General features: G+C 40.2%; 1 protein-coding gene and 1 long non-coding RNA gene across 6 annotated transcripts; one reads left to right on the top strand and one right to left on the bottom strand.

The window, feature by feature from the left end:
- Positions 1 to 1737: 1737 nt before the first annotated feature.
- On the top strand, positions 1738 to 3782 carry LOC138969254 (uncharacterized). The gene is made up of 3 exons (XR_011456405.1): positions 1738 to 1891; positions 3032 to 3169; positions 3602 to 3782. It is a non-coding gene; the product is annotated as an uncharacterized lncRNA (long non-coding RNA).
- A 123-nt stretch (positions 3783 to 3905) lies between these two features.
- Positions 3906 to 22892, bottom strand: LOC138969252 (spermatogenesis-associated protein 4-like). 5 transcript variants are annotated; one of them, XR_011456404.1, is made up of 7 exons: positions 22754 to 22892; positions 22016 to 22145; positions 20009 to 20127; positions 19161 to 19323; positions 18305 to 18515; positions 15095 to 16977; positions 12399 to 14445 (listed from the first exon to the last, which is right to left on the bottom strand). XR_011456404.1 is itself a non-coding variant. In XM_070341998.1 (7 exons), the coding sequence occupies exons 1-6, from the start codon at positions 22828 to 22830 to the stop codon at positions 16865 to 16867; spliced, it is 813 nt and encodes a 270-aa protein (XP_070198099.1). In that variant the 5' UTR covers positions 22831 to 22892; the 3' UTR covers positions 12399 to 14445; positions 16860 to 16864. The 5 variants fall into 5 exon arrangements, 4 of the variants coding, with proteins under 4 accessions (XP_070198100.1, XP_070198099.1, XP_070198098.1 ...); XM_070341998.1 differs by having other exon boundaries at positions 16860 to 16977; XM_070341999.1 differs by lacking the exons at positions 12399 to 14445; positions 15095 to 16977 and adding an exon at positions 3906 to 4689.
- Positions 22893 to 23035: the final 143 nt, after the last annotated feature.

Here is a 23035-nt window from a genome sequence, read left to right as displayed (position 1 = left end):
CTGGGTAAGGGATGAATTAAAAAATAAGGTTAACTGATTAACCAGCCAGCGTATTGAAAGGTAAAGAACCTTCATTAGTGTGTATGGGGTAACTGGTAGGTGTGATTTTAGGGTTTATTAGATAAGGATTTGTAAACGTGTGTTAAATTTGGATTAACCGTTTAGGAACATGGTTATAGTATAGCAAGTGTTATTGTGTTATGGTTAATAGTAGAGCAGGTCGTGGTCGGGTGTAATAATTTTTTATGTGATACATGGTTGAGTGAAAATCAGGGAAGGGTGTTGATAAACTGGAATGGAATGATTAACCCTGATGGCCATGGGCGGGGTTCGAGTTACAGGACAGTAAATAAATCAACCTTGAAAACAATTTGCAGTTTGTTCACATTAAGTATGATAAAAAATTGAATAAGGATGACGTATTAATAATAAAGGGTTTCAATAAGGGGAAACTAATTAAACGGGGAGGAATGTAAGGGAAATAACTTAGTTGCAAAGAGGGGGGTTTGATCACATGACACGACTGACGAATGACAGACCATTGACGGACCACGTGACGAGGTAGGCCAATCAGGCGACAAGGCGGCAAATCGCCAACGGCACAGCGCAGTTTATCAGAGAAATCAGAACCAGACAGACGTTGAGTCGCCCCGAAAGGGATCCCCGTATCAAGTAAGTACCTGGGTAAAACATGGTCGCCAGTACTTAGCTTGCCGTTCCAGTAGAACATGGTCGCTAGGAACGGACGGCCATACTTGTCAAGGACAGATATGGGGCATCCCGTAAAACCCGTGTAAAATATTACAACTAGTAACCATACACAATTTATTATTTATCAATAAAATAGTGGGGGTTACATATACATCATAGTTGATTCCACAACCAAGGCTGCAATACTCCTAACTTTACTGTGATAAGCATCATACATGTTGGTTTTATGTATGTTAAATAAAGAACATGCCATGACAAGAGTCCAAAAAAAGTCAGGACTGTGAGTCTTATGAATACAGACAGTAACTTCGTTTTGTAAACTGGTGGCTGTATGTTTATGCTTTTTAATTGTAACACAATTCATTGTGCTGAATTTTGCACTGCTCACTGTTGTAACATACCTAAATTGTCTAATGTCTTTCACGTGTATACACATGAACTGAAAAATGTTCTTCGTCATATTAAGCTGTGCTGTGTGTGTCTGTGTTGAACAAATTGATTGAAGGACATACCTTGTCATCAAGTTAAGTAAATGTGTAAGCAGATGAGAGATCATCAAAGTCTGATAGTTTTCAAAATGAAACTGTTCTGTATGTGAACTACTGTTCTCAGTGTGCATGTCTTAAGACATTCCAAGATTTGAGAATATTAAATTATTGGTGATTGTTTTGTATATTGTATAATTATAGTGATTGATCTGACAAAGAAGTTGTTAACCTCTTCACTGCCACAGTATAACAGCATTTTGGTATTGCTGTGTGCCAGGGCAAAATTTCGCTTTCTTCGGTAGGTTCACTAATCTGTTCACTGCTCGATCATTTAATTGAGATATCTCTTAGATCTTTGGCATGTGGTTTGCTTATACCCTTGGCTATTATAGGATGACATGATCATTGGACTTTGTTTGTGATTGTTATAGTAAAAACTGATATAATGACCATTTTTATCAAAAATTACAGTTTCCGGACTTACACACACACACAGTGACACACATTCAGGGACCTATATTTTGAGGGATAGGAAACTCCGCCGCCTCACGCGAAATGCGTGCCTACCGCGATGCGCGAGACGCAAATAGCATTCGGCTTCAGCGTCAGCTGACTGTCTTGTGGCCTTGTGCATGGGAATTTACCGTCCTTTTACTGCGTTTTCACTTGGAATTCGACAACTCTTGTTCAAGGTGAGTGTTTATATTTATCAGGAGTCCAAGTTTTTGTTTTCTTTTTGTCATTCAACTCATGAAAACCGACGTAAGTTAGCATCAAAGTTGGCAGTCTGTTACCCCGCCGGTCACGGCTTTGAGAAAAAATGGCGTTTTCATGCACCAACACGCGATGGTTCCATTTTCATGATGAAATCATTCATTGTGGATTTTTTAAAAATCGGCAGAGAGGCAAGCATTCACTAACTTTGTAAGTAATAAAACTCATTTTGAAATTTTAACTGATTTACGCTAGTTGTTATTGTTGAAAGTAAAACTGAAAACGGTGTCCCGTGAAATTATTCAACAGGGCTGAAAAGTTTCAAAGTCCGATGTGCAAAAGTTGCATTTTGTGACAAGAAAAATACATAAAAAGAAGCATTTGATTTTAAAGCTGCCCTGTGTGTGTTGTAATTTGTTTAGTAATGCATGGCGGCGAACTTTTTAAACATGAAGTCCACGATTTATACTAAAAAGTCTCCTCAAGTCTCAGAATTAAAATGTTTTCAGCAGGGAAGCCTCGAAAATGCGTCTTTTTTTGGCTAATTTCCAAAAGTTTTGCAATCAATATCTTCAACAGAAAAATTCAGAAAATTTCAGAAAAAATGTAATGGTGTCAATGATTATGTTTTTGAAAGCAAGGTGCATCCATGGTTCCTTTCTTTTTCTTACTTTAATTAAATCGTTGCATTAAAGTTGGGATATTTGGACATATTTGCAGATGATAACAGAATTTCAGTCCTAGTCTAAGAGCTATTGCTGCATGACTCTACCGACAATCAAAGAGTCAAATAAATCATAAAATATGTCATGTCATATATGAAAAGAAAGGGTTTTTCCTGCACAATTCATCTGTACATGTGTCATATTTGTACTGCTGTTTATCTGACTTTAATTTCATATAATAATGATAATTTAACAGATTCACAGTTACCTTAAAGTCAAAGCGTATACATTTTTTTTAAATGTTAGTGGTGAGCTGTTAATTTTATACTTGTAATAATAATTATTGTTTGCAAAGAGTGTTGCAACAAGGAATCAGAAACACATTTAATTGGTTATTTATGTAGGGGCATAATGTAATATGTTTATGTTGTCATTATTTTCCAGATTTTCCAGATGGGGCGGCGGAAAACTTGTTGGAATGCCTCGGAAAGGATCGAGATTTAAACATGATGCAGCATGCAGAAAGAATGCTGAAGAAAGGAATATGAAGACTGAGGAAGACAAGTTGTTGCAGTTTTGTACTCAGATCCAGTAAGTATTTTTCATAATTTAAATTTAAAATAATACACTATATATTGTCAGCAGGTTTGAATGTAGAAGGGATGACCGAATTTAGGTATGTCAAGTACTCAGTCTAGCCTGGATTTATGAAGGGAAATGCAAGAAGGAGGGACTAACTACATATTTCTCCTGTTCCCAACTGTGAGACAGAGTTAAAAGCAAAGCCATACATAATAACATAACACAATGACAACAACAACACCCCACAGATCATGCAAATTGTGTGTGTCTTTTATTTTCACGAGGCCAAAGAAGTTGTCACTAGGCAGAGCCTTTTTCAGTTTTTGCCTTGAAAGGACCTACTAGTCTTTCTATCAACACATTTCCATGGCTACTTCTGTACTTGTTGTTGGAAATATCAAGTTGATTAAATTACTATATATTTCCTTTTTATTTTTCAAGCTTGACGAGGGTGCTCCAGCAGAACCTAGGGAGTGGGGTGATTTTCTGATTGAGGACTGCCCTGGACTGCTGTGTGCGGAGCTAACTGTTGATCCCGATTCATCAGGAACCGAAGATTTTAAAGATTAACTTAGAACTGATGACAGGTGTTGTGTTTAATAAAAATTACTCAGAAAACTTTTGATTCTTTGCTTTGTTCTTATTTATTGTGTATGCAACAAAACATAGAAACACTAAAATAGGGAGAGGTGATAGAAAAGAAACACGCATCATCACCTTCATACCAAAACTTGATGACACTGTATGACAGGAAACTAATTTATTCACACACAAAAAACCAAAGAGCAGGCAGATAAATGCAGTCACAATGAATGACGTATACGTCACTATGCATATGAGCACAGTTTAAAATTCACACAAGCATCAGAATATTTGCAGTTCCAAATAATGCACATGACAATGGAAAAGAAAACCATTATTCTGCTTCTGGACTTTTCACAGAGTTTGACAGGACAACATAACCAGTTCAGTTCCCAAATATAAATGCTTGCACTCCACACATCAGTTCACCTGTACCCATACACTGAAAGTACTGAGGAAAGAGATCAGTACATGTATGGACTGCCAAATATGTCCAAAACATGCTAGCCATCTGAATACTGATTCAAGCTATGTCTACCAGATGCACATGCTGCATAAAGTGACTGAACATGAATACCTTCAGTCCTGAACCTAAGGAATATCATTCATAAGTTCATGGTACCTTGTCCACATCTGTGCACCCTGCATCTTTATTATTGACGCATGAGTGAAGCTTATAAAGTCTTAAATGTTTCATCATCTCATCCACATTGCCATCTCTTGAGACGATACTTGCTGCTATGGCAGTAAGAGATGATTTCTCTGAAGATATATTAATATAGGCATCCTCTTCAATCCTTTTAATAGCGTTGATGAGCAGGTCTCAGGTTGCATTGCTTAGGCGGGTGTTCCTCTCAGCGTCACAGCAGTCTCCCTCAACCAGTCCGTCTAAAACTGCAACTGCATCAGACTGGGCGTCACTGTTGTCAATTCATGTTGCTCACTGGCTGAAACAGAGAATGATAACGTACAACTTAATGAATGCTGTCAGGTAAATTTCAACATCAGGATACACAGCACAATTCATGTTTACTGCGCATCATGTAGAAACTAAAATGAACATGTTTTGTAAGTATGCAGGTTCCCAAACAGATGTCTACTATAACAGAAATCCCCATTCACAAATTCCTACTTCACTGCTTTCAGGAGATGCATTAATCTGTTGGGCTTCAAGGTCCACTGATAACACGGTTTTACTGTGATTGGTATGTTGGTATTCCATGTAATAACTTACATTTTTATTTTATTAGGGTAGGTGTTTCAGTTAGCCTAGATATTATTACGGAGTGGCTAACGGTACGATATCGGATATAAAGCAAATTCGAGGGCTTAGATACTAGCGAAACGATATCGTACGCGAAGCAACTGTGAGAGCTTGGATGCTAGCAAAACGATATTGGATGTGAAGCAAATTCGTGATCCAGATGCTAACGAAACGATCCTTTCTTGTTTTTCAGGCATTTTGTTGTTGTTGTTGAGTTGAGCATTTTTTCCCGTCACTTCCGGTTTATAAGAAAAATGTTCCGATCCAAGCAGCCTTTGTTTTTCTACCGTTGTCACGTGACTCCTCTTCTTTCCGCGTTTTGCTGTCCAATGATCAAGCGCTTAGAACTGTACCCACGGAATACGCGCTATATAAGCTTCATATTGATTGATTGATTGATCATGGCGGAGAATGATCGGTGTTTGCATGTTGGCCAGCATTTCGATTCCTATAGTGATTTACATGAAGCTGTGACGCGATTCTGCCAGACATCACATACACGCCAGTTCAAAACGCCAAAAGCAAAAAAACGGCATCAATTTGGGTCAATTTTGAAGCGAGTTACGCCCGTTTTAAAATAAAAATGACGTCATTCTACTTCCACTACATATATAGCGATGATAATAAATAAATAAATATATTTGTCCAAATGTGTTTAATCTTAAACTTTGTGATCAGTTTGTTTGCGAGAGACAGTTTGCGAGCGGAAGAGGGGTGGAATTGTGCGACAGTGTGGCGCGCATACATGTGTGTGTGTGTGTGTGTGTAAGATCTGCGGATCAATAACACCAGCAAAAACAATAATTGACCTCTAAACAATCTTCTTCTTCTTCTTGGCGTTCGCAGAGGTTACACAATCAGTCCAGCACTGGTGATAAATGTTGTCGTTTTCTCCAACTCCTGTCGACTGCCGTATAGTTTGGTCTGCAAGGGAGTTGGTGACGGCCACACTTCTTTTCGTTCCTCATCTAGTCTGACTGGGTTTCTTCCTGGTTGTGGTGGTGCCAGTCACTTTCCTCCCGCGTCCCCTGGCGTGACAAGACGGACGGGAGGGACCTCCAGTAGTTGGGGCTGGGTCCCTTTGAGGCATGGGACCCGACGCTGCTCCACCCTGGGGGGTCCTCAATGGACGAGCGCCATTTCCATCTGTGCTGGTTGATTGTCATCATTTGCGTAAGTGCGTGTACCCGTGGTTTGTTAGAATGCGCCGTGCGGCCCGGGTCCTCCGTCTTCAGCATTCGGGGTTTTCTGTCGGGGTTACCTCACCCTTAGCTCATGGCCCGTACGTCCTACCCTGAGAGCACAGGGGGGAGGATTTGCCGGGATCCCACCCGGAGCCAGTTTGGTCCGCGGCCGCAAGCGGCTGATCTCCATATCTGAAGACCGTTCCCCTATCCGCCACCCGGGGACGAGCTGGGTTGGGGGTGGTCGCCCCACTGAAAATCCCACACTGGGTTAAGAAAGATCAGCCTGTCCCAGACCTCTAAACAATAAAATACACACCCATCATATTAGCATTGAGAATTATCCGAATGCGGATATGGGAGCTAGATCTTCCTGTTACAGGGGCGGCGGAGCGTCAAAATCATTGGGGGGCCAGGGTTTTTATGATTTTGTTCAGTTGTCAGGAAAAAGTTGATGGGGGGGGGGGGGGGGCTGGAGCAATACAGACAATGTTGTAAGCCGGGTATGGAAACTTTTCGGCCCTTAAAGTCTGACAATGTTGATGAGCAGGTGGGGGGGGGGGGGGGGGTGTACCGTGTAAACTTTACATTTTTTTTTTAGGCAGATTTTTTTGGGGGGGACCAAAGGATACTCTGCCACCCCCCCCCCCCCCCAATACATTTGTTTGGGGGCTATGGTTCCCCCTGCTCCGCCGTCAGTGCTGTACGAGTATATAGAGTTAGAGCCCACTTTTTACTGGGGGTATAATAATAATAATAATAATGTTATCTTATAGCGGGATAAACCAGAGTTTTAAGGCTACGGTCTCATCCAGCTTTACAAATCCGCACACACACAAAATAATAAATAAATAAAATATATACAATATATATATATATATATATATATATCTTTATTTCTTTATTTGGTGTTTAACGTCGTTTTCAACCGTTCAAGGTTATATCGCGACAGGGAAAGGGGGGAGGGGAATGGGATAGAGCCACTTGTTAATTGTTTCTTGTTCACAAAAGCACTAATCAAACAAGAGGCGAAGCCTTCAAGGCTCACGTAAGAAATCGACAAACAGTAACACAAACTCAATCACTCCGTCACACATACACACACACACACACACACACACACACACACACACACACACACACACACACACACACACACACACACACACAGTAAGCATAGGTGAAACTATGCAAGAAAGCGAGACCCTGGATCTGCCAAGAAGTCTCGGCCCGCTCACAATAACAATGACCGAGACTTTCAGTAATTCCTTTGCGTGACGTCTAACCCTCTTACGTCATAATGTGACGTCTTCAAATAGTTTCTATCACACACGTCGAACACTTTTGACCGAGACTGACGTAATCCATAGACTCGGAAATGTTAAAGTTTCTACCACAGACATACACACATACATACATACATACATACATACATACATACGCACGCACAGACAGACAAAGTTTATCATCGCATAGGCTACACTTACGTGAGCCAAAAATTGCTCCAGGGGCTTGCAACGTAGTACAATATATGACCTTACTGGGAGAATGCAAGTTTCCAGTACAAAGGACTTAACATTTCTTACATACTGATTGACTAAAATCTTTACAAACATTGACTATATTCTATACAAGAAACACTTAACAAGGGTAAAAGGAGAAACAGAATCCGTTAGTCGCCTCTTACGACATGCTGGGGAGCATGGGTAAATTCTTCCCCCTAACCCGCGGGGGGATATATATATAAGAGATATAAAAATCAAACATACACATATCGCGGGATTCACCAAGACACCATGTGAAGTACGTCATACATGACGCCATATTGTTACTAAAGTGACGTGACCGCTGAGGATGTATGACATACACTACACTCAGTCTTGCCTGGTTATCGATCGTAGGATACAAGTTCAAGCTTATTCAGTCTCATCATTCAGTTTTGTTAAAACTTTAGCCTTCCTAAAGTCAAGTTTTTTTCGTGTTGTTAGCATATTTGCTGGTTGAAGACCAAGCGAAACGATATCGTGCCGCTAGCATATTTGCTTGTTGAAGACCAAGCCAAACGATATCGTGCCGTTAGCAGCTTAACCAAACGATATCGTGCCGCTAGCATATTTGCTAGCCAAACGATATCGTGCCGTTAGCAGCGGCCATATTATTATGATAATATTGTAATTATGAACCACACACGCACACGCGCAGATATATTATATATGGAGTCTTACCTTTCAAATGTGGCTTGTTGTGCTTCTTGGTGACATGTCTTCTGAAACCGCTGATAGAGGCATAACTATTAACTGTTGGTGCAATCGGGACACTTGAAATTCTTTGCAGACGAACGTTGACGCTATGCAGGAGGCGGAAGAACCGTTTTGCTTGCGATTTCGTCACTTTCAGGTTCGGAACCGCTTTCACATCATCCTCCGTAAATTCTCCAAAAATGTACTCCAGTGGCAAGTCGTCCCACTTCAGAAAATCCTCTTTTGTCGACATCCTTTATCCCACAACAAGCACTAAAATGTAAACAGGAAGCCGAACAGAATCGGTTAAATTGTATCTCCGGCAGAGAAGAGCTATGCAAGGGACGGTATTACACTACCGCGGACCGCCGCGGACAGTTCGTGGCATACGCAGTTACCTTTTTCTGCGGTAGGCGACCATCCTCGCAGGCGCAGTGAAGGAGTTTCCTATCTATCTAATATAGGTCTATGCACACATTGCAGCACGTAAAACCACACAAAACACTGCTAAAACTGGTGTCAAACATCAGGTACTCACATTACAGCCCATAAAAGTATTCTTCTGTGTGGTAATCCATAAATCACTTCTTGTTGAGCTTCCAGAACACTGTATCGCTTGAAAACAGGTCTACGAGTTGAGGTCGGACTTTCGGCCGCCATTGTGAATGGCGAGAATGCTAACACAGTTTTCAACACGTGGTAGAACGTGGTAGCAACTTTAGTAACTTATCCGAACGGTCTATGGGAAAGAACTGTGTTTAGAACCCCTACAAGTACTTGGACAGTGGTTACCTCCCATTTTTCAGAAACTATGATGTCCTGAAATGTTGGACACAAATCCCACGTATGAGATACGGTTATGGGCGTACGACAAACCAAAAATGACCACGTATTACATACGGGGTGGGCAGTGAAGGGGTTAACCATGAATTATTTGGACGTCAATAAAGATTATATTAAAATAGTGTTGAACTAATGCTCAGTATTACTGTAAGAGTTCAAGATGTGACAAAGAAGATTTATAGATGTATTTATTTCCCCTCTGTGATCGATGGCTGCACGTGTTGTAGTATATGAATATTTATTTTGTATGCATTTGACTTAATACATTTTAGACCAGTTGCAATCTTTCTTATAAATGCAAATTGAACAAAACCAGTGACATGGATACCCCCCGCGGGTTAGGGGGAGTCCCATATTGGTTGGGACGAGAAAGAATTTACCCGATGCTACCCAGCATGTCGTAAGAGGCGACTAACGGTTCTGTTTCTCCTTTGACCCTTGTTAAGTGTTTCTTGTATAGAATATAGTCAATGTTTGTAAAGATTTTAGTCAAGCAGTATGTAAGAAATGTTAAGTCCTTTGTACTGGAAACTTGCATTCTCCCAGTAAGGTAATATATTGTACTACGTTGCAAGCCCCTGGAGCAATATTTTGATTAGTGCTTTTGTGAACAAGAAACACTTAACAAGTGGCTCTATCCCATCTCACCCCTTTCCCCTATCCCATCTCCCCCCTTTCCCTCGTCGCGATATAACCTTCGTGGTTGAAAACGACGTTAAACACCAAATAAAGAAAGAAAAGATTTATGGTCATTGCACAGTTATTGCTTTTGTGGTTTTCAGTTTATGGTCATAATACAGTTATTGCTTATATCGATCACTTTCACTATTAGTTTCTATAGTTGTGGCATAATGACTGACCATGCAGCTTCTCGACTCATTTTCAAAGCTCCCGAGAGTATTCTTGAGAAATCCCCGAATTGCATGATAATTAATTTGCATCCTTTTTTCTTTTCTTGGGGTGACCAAGATTTTTTATCTTCTCAGTGTTATGATCTCATGTCTGGTGGTTGTATTCAGTTGTCAAAATTCATTGTGGCACATTACAACTGAGACAATGCTTTCACAACAATGTGTTGATTAAGGAGAGCTAGCAACATCAGCATCATTTAGCGACTTTTTTCTGTTCAGTTTTGATTGATTAAATATATAAATTGTGTTATGTCCTTTTAACATTGAGGCAAATGTGTTAATGACGCAGTGCAGGCCACAGCATTGCCAAATAAAAGATTTGTCTTTATGTCGCAGATTAATTAATTACCATATAAAGTTGAACGGACAAAAGCTTAATATTTACACAGCTAATTCTCACAGATGACACATACCTTCAGTGTTGCCAGCAAAACGAAATTTATGTGGTTTGTCAGTTCGCATCTGCTGCCAAATTTCGACTTCCATGTATAGGCTTTTGTCGTAATTAGTTCTCATGCAAGGTCAATGAAACTTGGTATAATTTCAAATGAATAGATGCCTGCGGCATCAGAAAGCCCTGGGAGCTCTGTGCACCTTGAAGTGTCAAGGACAGTAACTAATTAATTAATGTTAGCTTTTTTTTTTTCCTTTTTTTTTTCTTCTTTAAATGTTTGTGTCCCCCCGCGGGTAAGGGGGAAGAATTTACCCGATGCTCCCCAGCATGTCGTAAGAGGCGACTAACGGATTCTGTTTCTCTTTTTACCTTTGTTAAGTGTTTCTTGTATAGAATATAGTCAATTTCTGTAAAGATTTTAGTCAAGCAGTATGTAAGAAATGTTTAGTCCTTTGTACTGGAAACTGACTTGCATTCTCCCAGTAAGGTAATACATTGTACTATGTTGCAAGCCCCTGGAGCAAATTTTTGATCTTGCAAACATACGAGCTAGAAGGGCCTTGGGACAAAGATCATGTTGCACACCTACGAAGCCATAATACACAACAAGAATCCAAACGAAAGGGAATGATGTGGACTCGACTCTTGCTTTGCTCTGCCTCCCGGCGCGAACGCCGCTCGGAAGGTGCAAGGATAAATAATGTACGAATACTAAGCATGAGGAGAAAGTAGGTGACAAGAAACTAGACCGGAGAAGAAAGTTATATTTATTGAGATTTCTGACAAACTATTTAGCTGTCGGAATAAATGAACAAAAATATAGTTTTAGAGCAACACTTGATTTACTAATTTCAGGAAAAAGGTCGAACTAAGAAAACAAAAGGGACGCTAACTAAAATACTACGCAATGAAAACTGGATCCCCACGAGCTCAAAGGTAGAAGTTTGATTCCGGATCTTCGGCAGCTCATAGGTACCAGTAGTTAGATTTTTGTCTGGTCACAAGTGCTTTTGTGAACAAGAAACAATTGACAAGTGGCTCTATCTATCTCCCCCCTTTCCCCGTCGCGATATAACCTTCGTGGTTGAAAACTACGTTAAACACCAAATAAAGAAAAAAAGAAATGTTTGTGTGTGATGCATGTTTGTAACTTAATTTCTGAGACTAACTGAATTAACTGGAGTAATTTCTAATCAGTTGTATAATTTAAATGGATGGAAACACTAAATGCAGCATAATGTAGCATTTCATATTAACATTAGGAACAGAAACTTAACATTAAAACTGTGCAGTGGCTGTGTATGCATGTTTCATGTTTTTATTTGCTATTTCCTTTTGCTTAAAAATCAAAATGTGATCTGAATTTTCCTCTCTCGATCCTCATTTCCTTTAATGGTTTTCCGTCCGTTCAACTTGATGTTGAAAACAAAGTTCAGTTCAACCACTTAAAACAATGATGTCCTGCCTGCACAGTACGTGTATTACGCACAGTGGTTAAGAATGTGCATGTCCATAAATTAGCACATAGCAGAACCCACCAATTGAATGTAAATGTTGACTAATAACTTTGCACAATAATATAAATAAAAAACTTCTATGAAAGCTGTGTTGAGCAGATTTGTTTGACTTGGACCTGTGAGTGTGTGTGTGTGTGTGTCAAAGTGTGTGGTAGAGCTACATGTTCCAGTATTACTAGACATTATATATATATATGTATATCGGTCTGTATTACCCTTACACAGCTGGCGAGTAATGTGCTCACACACACGCATTCGTTGAGCATGCACACACACAAACAGTCACACACACACACTAAAGAATACAACAAGAAGTACCTTATTCCATTGTGCTAACTTTTTACAATTCTTTGCATATACATGTAGTCATCTGGAAATTCCTTTTGATTTTCAGATTTTGTCCTGCCTTTCTTCACAGGGAACAAAGTACACCATAATAGCTTAGATGGACTGCAATGATAATATATTGTGCCAGAATGAAATACCAATCTTTAGCATATTTTCAAAAACGTAGGTGAACAGTTACAAAAGCTGCATGCCAAGAAAATAAGCAGGGTTTCATCATGGAAGTAATAAAATGCACAGTTATAGTATTTAGAAAAGCCACTCTGTATAAATGCTTAAATTTTGCTTGCTATTACAGTGGTCGCCGCTTAATAAAGCCACTTCTGGACCGACGAAAAATGGCTTTAATAAGTGGCGGATTTATTAACCGGCGGTCCCGTAATACGTCATTTTTGAAAGAAAAATATCTTCTCTTTTGTTCACGTCACTCAGTCACTTTCTTTCGTCATTTACACTTGTTTGAATCTAAATAAAACTTCAGGAAGGATGTTGAACTTTTGTTTTAATTATGTACATGTACGTGTACTTTGATCACTTCGGTACATCCATAATTTCACTGTCACCGTCACGAATCATTACTCGGCAGAGAAGAACGATTTTATGAGTGTTTGTTTGTTGGTCGTCTTCCACATCAGTTCTCTCATTGAGTCTGCGAATGGTTCAAATTCTTCCATGCGGTTAAAACCACGACTTTCCAGACCAGATCGAAGGCGGGTCATTATTTGCCTCATCTCTGGGTTTGAAGGCGGTGGGGGTGGCATCTCTTCATCCTGACCTCGTCATCTTCATCATCACCTGTCAAGTCTGATTGCCCGGCTTCCACATTCGCACGTTCACGTAAATCAGTGACGATGGTGTTAAACGCTGCCTCTTCACTGTCATACACAATTTATGAACTCAACACGTGCGGTTTTTATTGACAGACATTCTTTTCTGAACTCGGTTACTTCTGATATGCCTGAGCGTGGACATAAGTATAGGCCTATGACTTGAGCGATTACAAGAACAAGATAATGTGAGTTTTAGTCACAAACTACGTGATTTCTCTGAGAAAACTGGCTTTAATAAGCGGCGGGTTGGGTTTATTAACCGGCTTTTTCTAATACATAAGATATAGTGATAAATTCGGACCGTCTGACATCGGCTTTTATAAGCGGCTGGCTCTATTAACCGTGGTTTTATTAAGCGGTGTCCACTGTACTCACAAGTAGGAACAATCTGTCACACTCTCACATAATTTTTATATCATAAACAAAAATCAAGCATTCTCTCGTACAGACAATCAAGCATTATAATCATGGTATATGTTTGCCAAAACGCAACTACAAAAAAGTGTAAAAGAAATAAGGCTGTTTTAATACTTCACTTGTGCTGCAAATAAGTTGAAAGTAAAAAGAATACTTTCATTTTTAAGGCCAAAATCCTTCGTGTTCCAAGGCGTGATTAGGCCCAAAAAAAAAATTGTCTGTTTCTGGTCACCCGACCGACCCTAAATTTCGGCGCCGACCCTAAACTTTTTTTTTCCAAACTCCAATTTTTTTATATTTTTTTTGGTGGTATAAGGACAGGGTGAGAAAATGAACAACAAAAACGTGTGAAAACGAAAGTCCGCTGACGATTTGTAAATGTGTTGAGTGTCTTGTCTCTATGTATAGTGAATCCAGTCTCTTTGCGCGATTTTTAAAGTTAGTTTTATTGGTCTACATTTGGGGAAAAAAGAAAAAAAAAAAAAAAAAAAAAAATAAAAAAAGCCGACCTACCGACCCTATTTTTTTTAGCCATGTTACCAGAAACAGACAATTTTTTTTTTTGGCCTTAGGCAGAAAAAGAATATGCCTGCTCAGAGCAATGTTCATTACCTAGTTTGTTGTAATATATGCCCCTTCGAGTTCGAGTAGAAAAAAAATGATTCAGTCTGATGTACTTCCATTTCTGACTTTTGTCCGAAAAATGTTTGATGTTGTTGTGTTAACACTTCAGTATGCAACCGATCTTTTGCTTCCAGCTGGAAAAAAAGCAAAACATTTGAATTATTGAGGAATTGAAGCATTCATTCTTGGATTTTAATACCCTTGCTGCAACTGTCATGAAAAAATGAGTCTAGTCTTAATTGAATATTAAATTTCATTAACAACATCTCAAAATTTGATTTGATCCCTTTATATAAAACTAACTGTACCCGTCTAAGTCCGTAAGCAGCTTATACACACACACACACACACACACACACACACACACACACACACACACACACACACACACACACACACACACACACACACACACATATATATATGTCTGTTCACATGCGCGTTCGAATTACACGACATTTAACCCGCAGAGAGAGAGAGAGAAAGAGAGAGACAGAGAGAGAGACTCTGGGCTGGCCGTGACTAACAGTGTCTTTGAAACCGAGACCAAGAGTCTGCCAGGGTCAAGGTAACCGAGACTAAGACGTCGGCACACACAAATAAAAAAACACGTGTTTCACGTGAAAGTAGTGCGACTGTGAAACAAAGTTTCGCCAACTCAGACGGGCAGGATCTGCGATGGCTCATAGGATATTTTCAGTTTTTCGTCTTTTTTAACGAATCCTGTCAAGTTTGCTTTTCCAAAAGTAGCCTATAACACGACCGGAGTGGCAAAGAACATACCCTGAAATTCCCGTCTCGGTAGGTGCAGCCGTTTCGGAGCCTTTATCATACAAACACACACACACACACACAGAAACGAGCTTTATAAATAAGTTAGATTGACAAACCCAACAACCAATCCTCACCCACAATAAAACAAACATTAAATCTAATTGAAAACTTCAAGTTAAAGGACAGAGGTGAATATAATCAGTTTAAACAGCATAACTTCAGTTTTGAACAAATAAGACTGCAGGTGCTCTTAAAACTTCATTAAAAAGAACCCAGGATAAACAATTTAACATTAAGAGCCAACATGCGACTGTTAATATTTGAAACAATGCAGTTACTTTAAGTAAGCTTTTCTGCTTTTGTTTTTGTTTTGTTCCACTTTAACATCCAGACTGGGAAATGTATTTCAGTTTTCTCAACAACAAAAATTAAATAAGAAAAATTAAAAAAAGGTTTCATTGAACCATTTCCTAATTCTGATGATGCAGACTGACTTGATGATAAGGTAACCAACACTAAAAAAAAAATGTCAGTTTAACATATACATGAGACTTAATGTATGTATTGCTTAAGTGATGCAAACTCTTTCTGCTGCAGTGCATGAACCAGTGAAGTTAATCCTTTGAATGATCACATTGCAACATTTTGCATTTTGCTATTATTAACAGCTATTGTGTTTTCAGCGTAGCAATAGAGTCCGATATTTAGACGAGACAAGTATAACGCCGACGAGCCAAAGACGAGTCGCATTATACTTGTTCGAGTCTAAATATCGGACCCTATTGCTACGCTGAAAATACAATAGCGATTATATATATACCTGTTCTGACCTTGATTTGTTGTTCCAAACTTACAAAATGACAGTTTTTGCGTCGATGCGTTGATCTCAGGTTTTGATAGCAGACGCCGTTTCTTATGCGCATTAGTTTTGCGCAGGTGCCACACTGACTTTGAAAAAAAAAATCGATTTGACAACACAGCTGTTAAACAGCTTTTTATTTTTAGTTCATTCGTATACAACAAAAAGAAGTTTGAGTTCTTTTAATTTTGAACAAGACTACTTATGAAGAAGACCAAAACACAACATCAACGGAAAACTAGAAACAACTGAAGAACTAGGATGCAACAAGGGGAAAAGAAGAGAACAGCTAATCCGTACAACGCGAGCAGACGGCAGCGAAGTTTTCAGTTTGGGTCAATGGCATTCATACTAATGTCTCGTCATGAAGCGAATTTTTCAACCTCTGTTATAAACGACTACATGAATGTTAGTGCCATGGGTTGTACATCAATACTTCAGAGGGGAAGTGGGGTATTTAGTGTGGAGTTACGAGATAAGAAAAGCCGAATGCGAAAGTTTGTGTCAGTCAGCACACAAAAACGGCTGTTCCGTTTTACTCCCCTGTTTGTACTACATCTTTCGACTTTGGTCATTTTGTGGTGTTTAGGGACAGAAAATAATTGGTTTAGTCCTGTTTCATCGGGAAGTTAGCAGAAAAGGGTATGCTATCGACATTTGTGAAGCTGAAAAACATTCCCGAGAAGAATTTCAAGTTGTCAGTGTATGCTGTTGTCGATTGTTAACATCGTGTGGTACAGATGGGTAAACCGGAACCATGCGTCTTTGTTATTGCCAATATGCTTTTGGATATTGGCAAAAATGGCCGACTTCCGTAGCATTATGCTTTGATGATGATGTTGAGACCATCCAATCACAGCCCCCGAATTCCCCCACGTGTCCATCAGAATATAGCTATATATATAATTATAGCACTTGTTTCAAAATCCATGGATAGGCATGCTGTAGAAGTTGGATTTGTCCATCTGGTTGACTTGGATTTCCTTAAAGTGCACGCTGGGTTCTCGTGTCATAAAAGGCAGGCTGACATCACCTGTACAGGCACATGCAAAAACATGCAAACGTACAAACTGTCAACCCGAAGTGCAACCCAAAACAAACTGCCGTAGTGCTAGCATGATGGACAAAGCTTAACCCACTATGGTTGGGTGTGATTTTAATATTGAGCTGGGTTTAGATTTTCAAAAAATATGTTTCCGTTTAATATACTTGCAAAAGAAAAGCCATAAGAATTATAAACACTTATGTATCGATTAAACATTGCATTGTTCTTCTTTGAGCCATGTGACATCAGAAGACAACTTATACTTATATTTAGGCAGCTGGCCAAGACTACAATCGTAAAAAACAAAAAAAATTCTAACTAAAATGGATTCCATTATGATGCATAAATGTTAACTGTATTGTTGACCAAAATATGACATTACACAGATCTCGACAGTCATTGCACTGTCATCAACTACTAGTGTGGTGTCGTGGAACAATAATGTTCTCAATCACAGTCAAATGTCATATTTTGGTCAAAAATACAAATAACATACAATTTCCAATTGATATGAAAAGTCACAACTAAAATAAGACCAAACTTGCAGAATCTATATTTGGAAGGTATATACTCAATGGGACTACAAACATTTCTGCTTCAAGTGTAAAACACTATTCAAAAACCCTTCTTTTTTCACCTCAAAAAGGACACTTAATTCTCGCCACTACCCCCAAACCACCATTCTAACAGCAGAGGGTATAAATGTAATTTAAGGCAATGAGCGGCACTAGAATGACCAAAATGAAACGTCATGGACAATACATGGAGTAACTTAGTTTTCTGGGTAGTTATTGAAGTGACTTATATAAAGAAATGAAAAAAATGCGAAAACTAAAGGACATAGATTGCCATCACTACAGTTGAATTTAAATTAATTTTTGAAATAAAGATTAATGAATATGCAGTTAGAAATTCATTAATCCTTATGACAAAAATTGATTTAAATTCAACTGTAGTCTTTAGTCAAAATATTGTTCTATATGATTGCAGATAAAAGTCATGTGTGTCCTTAATTGTGCCAAATATTATGTATGTCTGATGTATGAAGTTGCTGTAAAACCGTTTCCTAGAAATCCAATATGGCGGCTGTTTCCATAGCTACGGCAGTCTGTGTCCATTAGTTACATGTTTTCCATTTATTTGTATAAGCCTCGATTCAATAACTACCCAGAAAACTAGGTTATTCCATATATTCTTCAAGTTTAATTTTACTGCCGCTCATTAATTGCCTTAAAACATGTAAAAGAACATACTAAAATTAACTAAGGAACCACAGAACAAAATGTTAACCAAATTTAAAAGTCAAAGCACTTACTTTTCTCTCTACCAGTTCCAAGTATTTCTCCTCCTGTATTAGGAGCAGATGGCTTATCCTCGTCATCATCTGGTTCTGAGGAAACAACTTCTGTAGGAAGAGGTTTTCGCACACAACGCTCGCCAATGGAAGGCTTAATGTTGAATCTGGCTGGGTCCTGTAGCCTCTCAATCCGTCGGTGGTCAATGTGGTCATTGATGATCTTGTGAGCCTGCACAACAGTTTGATTAAAAGAATGAAAAGATGCAGTGCCTAAGTCACAGCATGCACAGCAAAGATTTTTTTGTTTGTCGCAGCTAGATTACAATAATTATAAACAATCAAAAGCTTTACACAACTTTCTCACAGATGCCTTTCACATACCTTTATAGTGTTGCCAGCCAAACGAAACTGAATGCGGTTTGCCAGTTTGCATCTCCCGCCAAAATGTAATTAACCTTTCCCATGAACATGTTCTGGGGCTCAAGGCTGTGTGCGGTATGCCATGGACCCACTTACCATTTTTTACAATTTTCTTACGTATAAGCACACACAATGTCTTGACATAAAAGACTCAAAACAGAAAGAATTCTCCCTCTCGCCAAGACTAATAGAGTTGCATGTAGGCTTTTGACGTAATTAATTCACGCGCTGGACCTGATGTGCCTCTAGCTAGCTTGCCCGGTGGCAGTCCAAAATTAGTTCGTCAAAAAAGTGTAGTTTTTGACTCCTTGCATGAAAATCAATGAAACTTGGTATATTGTTTTCAAACAGATAGCTGCCTCTGACATGACTCAAAGCCCTAGGGGCTCAGTGCACCTGGACTTGTCAGGTCCAGTAACTTTAAATAAAACACATAATGATTAATCCAACATACCTTCTGAGCAGTATGGATCTGGTTCTCATCAGCAAGAACCTCAGTAAGACGCAGGTTGTTCTTAACGGCCTTGGAGGCAGTAGACCTTGCATGCATGGGCAGCTTGACTTGGTAGGCAAAGTCTGTGTAGTCTGTTTCCGTCTCTGGTGGCACCTTCTTCACTCTGAAACCAAACCCAATGACGAAGTGACGATCAACAGTACTATGACACATTATCAAATTATTATAATTAGTAAGGCACATGTACCAACTGAGAGAAAGGGAGGCATATAATATATATAGCTAGGTTAAGTCTATATAAAAGGTCCTTGAGTCAGATGAAGAAGGAGCAGAAACAAAGAAGGAAAAAAGTATTCGCATCCTCCCCACCTTAGCAAGTTTGTATCTTAAACAAAGCTGTATTATTATTATTATTATTGTGATCATTTTTATGCGCCTAATCTAGATATAGCCCTAGGCGCTTACATATTAATTTCTGCCGTTTGAAATGGAATTTTTTACAGACAAACAGACAAACAGACATTTTTTACGCACAATATATAACGCATTCACATCGGCCAGTAAAGTGCAGTAGCCTATTAGGCGAGCATTCACCTTTCACGGCCTTTATTCCAAGTCAAACGGGTATTTGGTGGACATTTTTATCTATGCCTATATATGCCTATGTATAACCCATGTAAACATGTTTGAGGAACAAAAGACAATGTCAATATGGAGAAAAAAACATTTCTTGACTTTTTTTTTAATCCATGTATGTAATCAGGCTGGATGTAGGCGGTTTCTGGCATGGCAAACCCTTATTAGTTTATCTTTGTAGACAGTGGTGTTAAACAAATATTGCTGCTTACTTTCTGTTTGTCAGAATTTCATACAATCGCTCAAGAAGAAGAGCTGAGGCCCCTTCTTTACAGTGAATTGTCCCCTCAATGTAATCATCGGGAATGTCAAGATGCTTGGACTTGATGAACTGCAATTAAAACATCAGATACATTAAAGCCATCATTTTGCAATATGTCATCCTGTGTTATGTATTTATTTTGTTTCATTAGTATTGAATCAAGATGAAAAGATCATCTGGGATCCGGAATATATGCAAAACATGCAAAGTAATCAACCAACGTCGTCCCAAGAGATTGGCGTCTAGCGAATGTCACGGCAGTCTACAAAAAAGGTCAACGATACGATCCATCAAACTACCGACCCATCTCTTTGACGTCCATACCATGTAAGCTCATGGAGCATATTGTCACCAGTACACTCATGTCTTTCGCTGAGACCAACGGCATCCTGCGGGAAGAACAGCATGGTTTCAGGAGCAAGCGTTCCTGTGAGAGCCAACTGCTGGGGCTTGTGGATGAGTTGTCAGACGACCTTGAAAAAGGGAAAGAGTCCCACGCCCTCATTATGGATTTCAGTAAAGCGTTCGACCGAGTCTGCCACGAACTTCTTCTCCACAAGCTTCACCATTATGGCATCGTCGGGACGATGCGCGCCTGGATCAAGGGGTTCCTCTCCGACCGGCAGCAGGCAGTCGTGGTTGACGGCGCCACCTCCAGTCTCGTTCCCGTGGAGTCCGGGGTACCACAGGGGTCCGTAATTGGCCCCGCCCTCTTTCTACTCTACATAAACGATCTGCCTGAGGGCCTCACCTCCACCTCCCGCCTGTTTGCTGATGACACTCTTTGCCACAGAACTATCAGCTCCGCCAGTGACAAGCAAGCCCTCCAAGAGGATCTGAACCGCCTCGCTGAGTGGGAGCAGAAGTGGCTGATGAGCTTCCACCCGGATAAGTGCCAGACTCTCCCGGTGTCCAGGAAAAGAAACCCCACGCCATGCTCTTACCAACTGCACGGCCATACCCTCAGCCCCGTAAACGAGGCAAAGTACCTCGGAGTGACCCTGTCCCACGACCTGAGGTGGGATATTCACATCTTAAACATCACTAACAAAGCAAACCAGATGCTTGGCTTTCTCCGACGCAACTTAAGAGTCGGCTCACAGGAAGTGAAGCAGAGAGCCTACTTTGCCCTTATCCGTTCTCCCCTGGAATTTGCGAGTCCCGTGTGGGATCCGTACACCTGCAAGGACGTGGATCGTCTCGAAGCTGTGCAGCGCAGGGCAGCCCGATGGGTTGTAAATCGCCACCGCAAGACTTCGAGCGTTGACGCCATGTTGGAACACTTGCAGTGGCCCACACTTCAAGATCGGCGCCGCAGAGCCCGCCTCATCACCATGTACAAATTCTCCAATGGCTTGCTGTCGATCAACACCCGCAACACACCCACCCCAAATCCCACCGCCAAAAGCACCAGACTCCTTCACGATGCTGCCTACCAGCTACCGTTGTGCCGCACAACCTACCGCCAGAAGTCTTTCTTTCCACGCACCATCGTGGACTGGAACGCGCTCCCGGGTGAGGTCGCTCTCAGCCCCTCTCTGGAAGCCTTCAAATCCCGGATCTAGACACCCCTCCCCACCCCCCCCCCCCCTCCCCCCCGCCCCTGATCCTCCCCACCTCCCTCCTCTATTTCTACCCCCCACTAGCTATCACTGAACCCCCGGGCAGATCTGATAACACCAGCTGCAAATCATCTTCGCAACTCTCTCCAAAGTCTGCAGAATCTTCACTTTGATGAAGGCGGCAGTCCAAAGAAAGAAGAAGAACGAAAAAACAATAGACTGTTAGAGAGTGCAACAACAGCAACAACAACCTATCCTAACAAACTTCCAAAAGCAAATAAGCAAAAAAAATATGGCTGCAAAAGTTGTGTCTATCTAAAATACAGCAATTTATAAGCAATAATGCAAGATTGACCAAATGCACTGGCAATGTAAAGATGGGCGTTTTAACTCACACTCTTCAGTAGATACCAGTTCTTCTCTTTCTGTTTTAAAGAGTTGCAGTTGTAGTATGAGTGAAGGCCTACTTCTTGGTTGAAGTACCATGAAAAGATTTCTGCCACCAGATATCCGTTTGTCAAGTCCCTGGGAAAAAGGGAAGAATGATGTGAATTTCATACACATAACCAAAGGAATGCAAGAAAGTGGGGCCTACAAATTGAAAATATAAAAACAAGGCAGTGTATGTTATGGCAAAGGAGGTCATTTGAACATGTGTGTGTGTGTGTGTGTGTGTGTGTGTGTGTGTGTGTGTGTGTGTATACATAATGTGGTGTGTGTGTGTGAGAGAGAGTGAGAGAGAGAGAGAGAGAGAGAGAGAGAGAGAGAGAAGTCTGAAGTCTGAAGTCTGAATGTTTTAATGAGTAGGCCTTGGGCCCTTTTCATGGAGAGCGAGCACATCTCAAGCACCAGCATACAAATGCACATAGTAAACAAAAACAAGAGAGAGAGAGAGAGAGAGAGAGAGAGAGAGAGAGAGAGAGAGAGAGAGAGAGAGAGAATAAGAACAATTCTTTATTTAATGAGGGTAATAGAGTAAGCAATGATCTGCTTTTTTTACATCTGACCCTCGCCCTAAAGAGGGAGTAGTCTAAAATGGCTAAAGAATAAACAAGTATATATAAATACTGTTACATGTTTAATATAAAGAGAGAGAGCACTCGATCTGTCAATAGTATTTGCTCTTTTCTCACCATTTTGGAGTTTTGACTTGCCACGCTAGGTCCAGGCTCTGAACCCATTTCGTTACTTCCCTGGGTAGACCAGACATCCTGCTTTTTTTTATCTTGTTTCTGTGCAATCCCGCGATCGCCGTCTGTCACCGGAAGTATACTTCTGGTTTCTCAGCAACATAACAGCTCCGGGCGGAAGCTTTTGTCAAACAACTTTCTCTGCAACACTGTAAAAATTGTAGATCTAGTATATTTATCAGTCACATATAGTATGGTTCACAGTTTTGTTACAATTGAGCCATA

Source organism: Littorina saxatilis, linkage group LG6, assembly GCF_037325665.1.
Source record: "Littorina saxatilis isolate snail1 linkage group LG6, US_GU_Lsax_2.0, whole genome shotgun sequence".
NCBI classification, from domain to species: domain Eukaryota; kingdom Metazoa; phylum Mollusca; class Gastropoda; order Littorinimorpha; family Littorinidae; genus Littorina; species Littorina saxatilis.
Note: the sequence above shows the minus strand (reverse complement) of the source record. Positions and strands in the feature narration are given on the sequence as shown.

Bases quoted from the DNA above. Each gene is read 5' to 3' on its own strand.
- LOC138969252 (XM_070341997.1), bottom strand. From the start codon at position 22,830: ATGTCTGGTCTACCCAGGGAAGTAACGAAATGGGTTCAGAGCCTGGAC. The intron at 22,146-22,753 runs GTGAGAAAAGAG...CCTTTTTCCCAG, and splicing joins CAAGTCAAAACTCCAAAATG to GGACTTGACAAACGGATATC. The intron at 20,128-22,015 runs GTGAGTTAAAAC...TTTTAATTGCAG, and splicing joins ACTGGTATCTACTGAAGAGT to TTCATCAAGTCCAAGCATCT.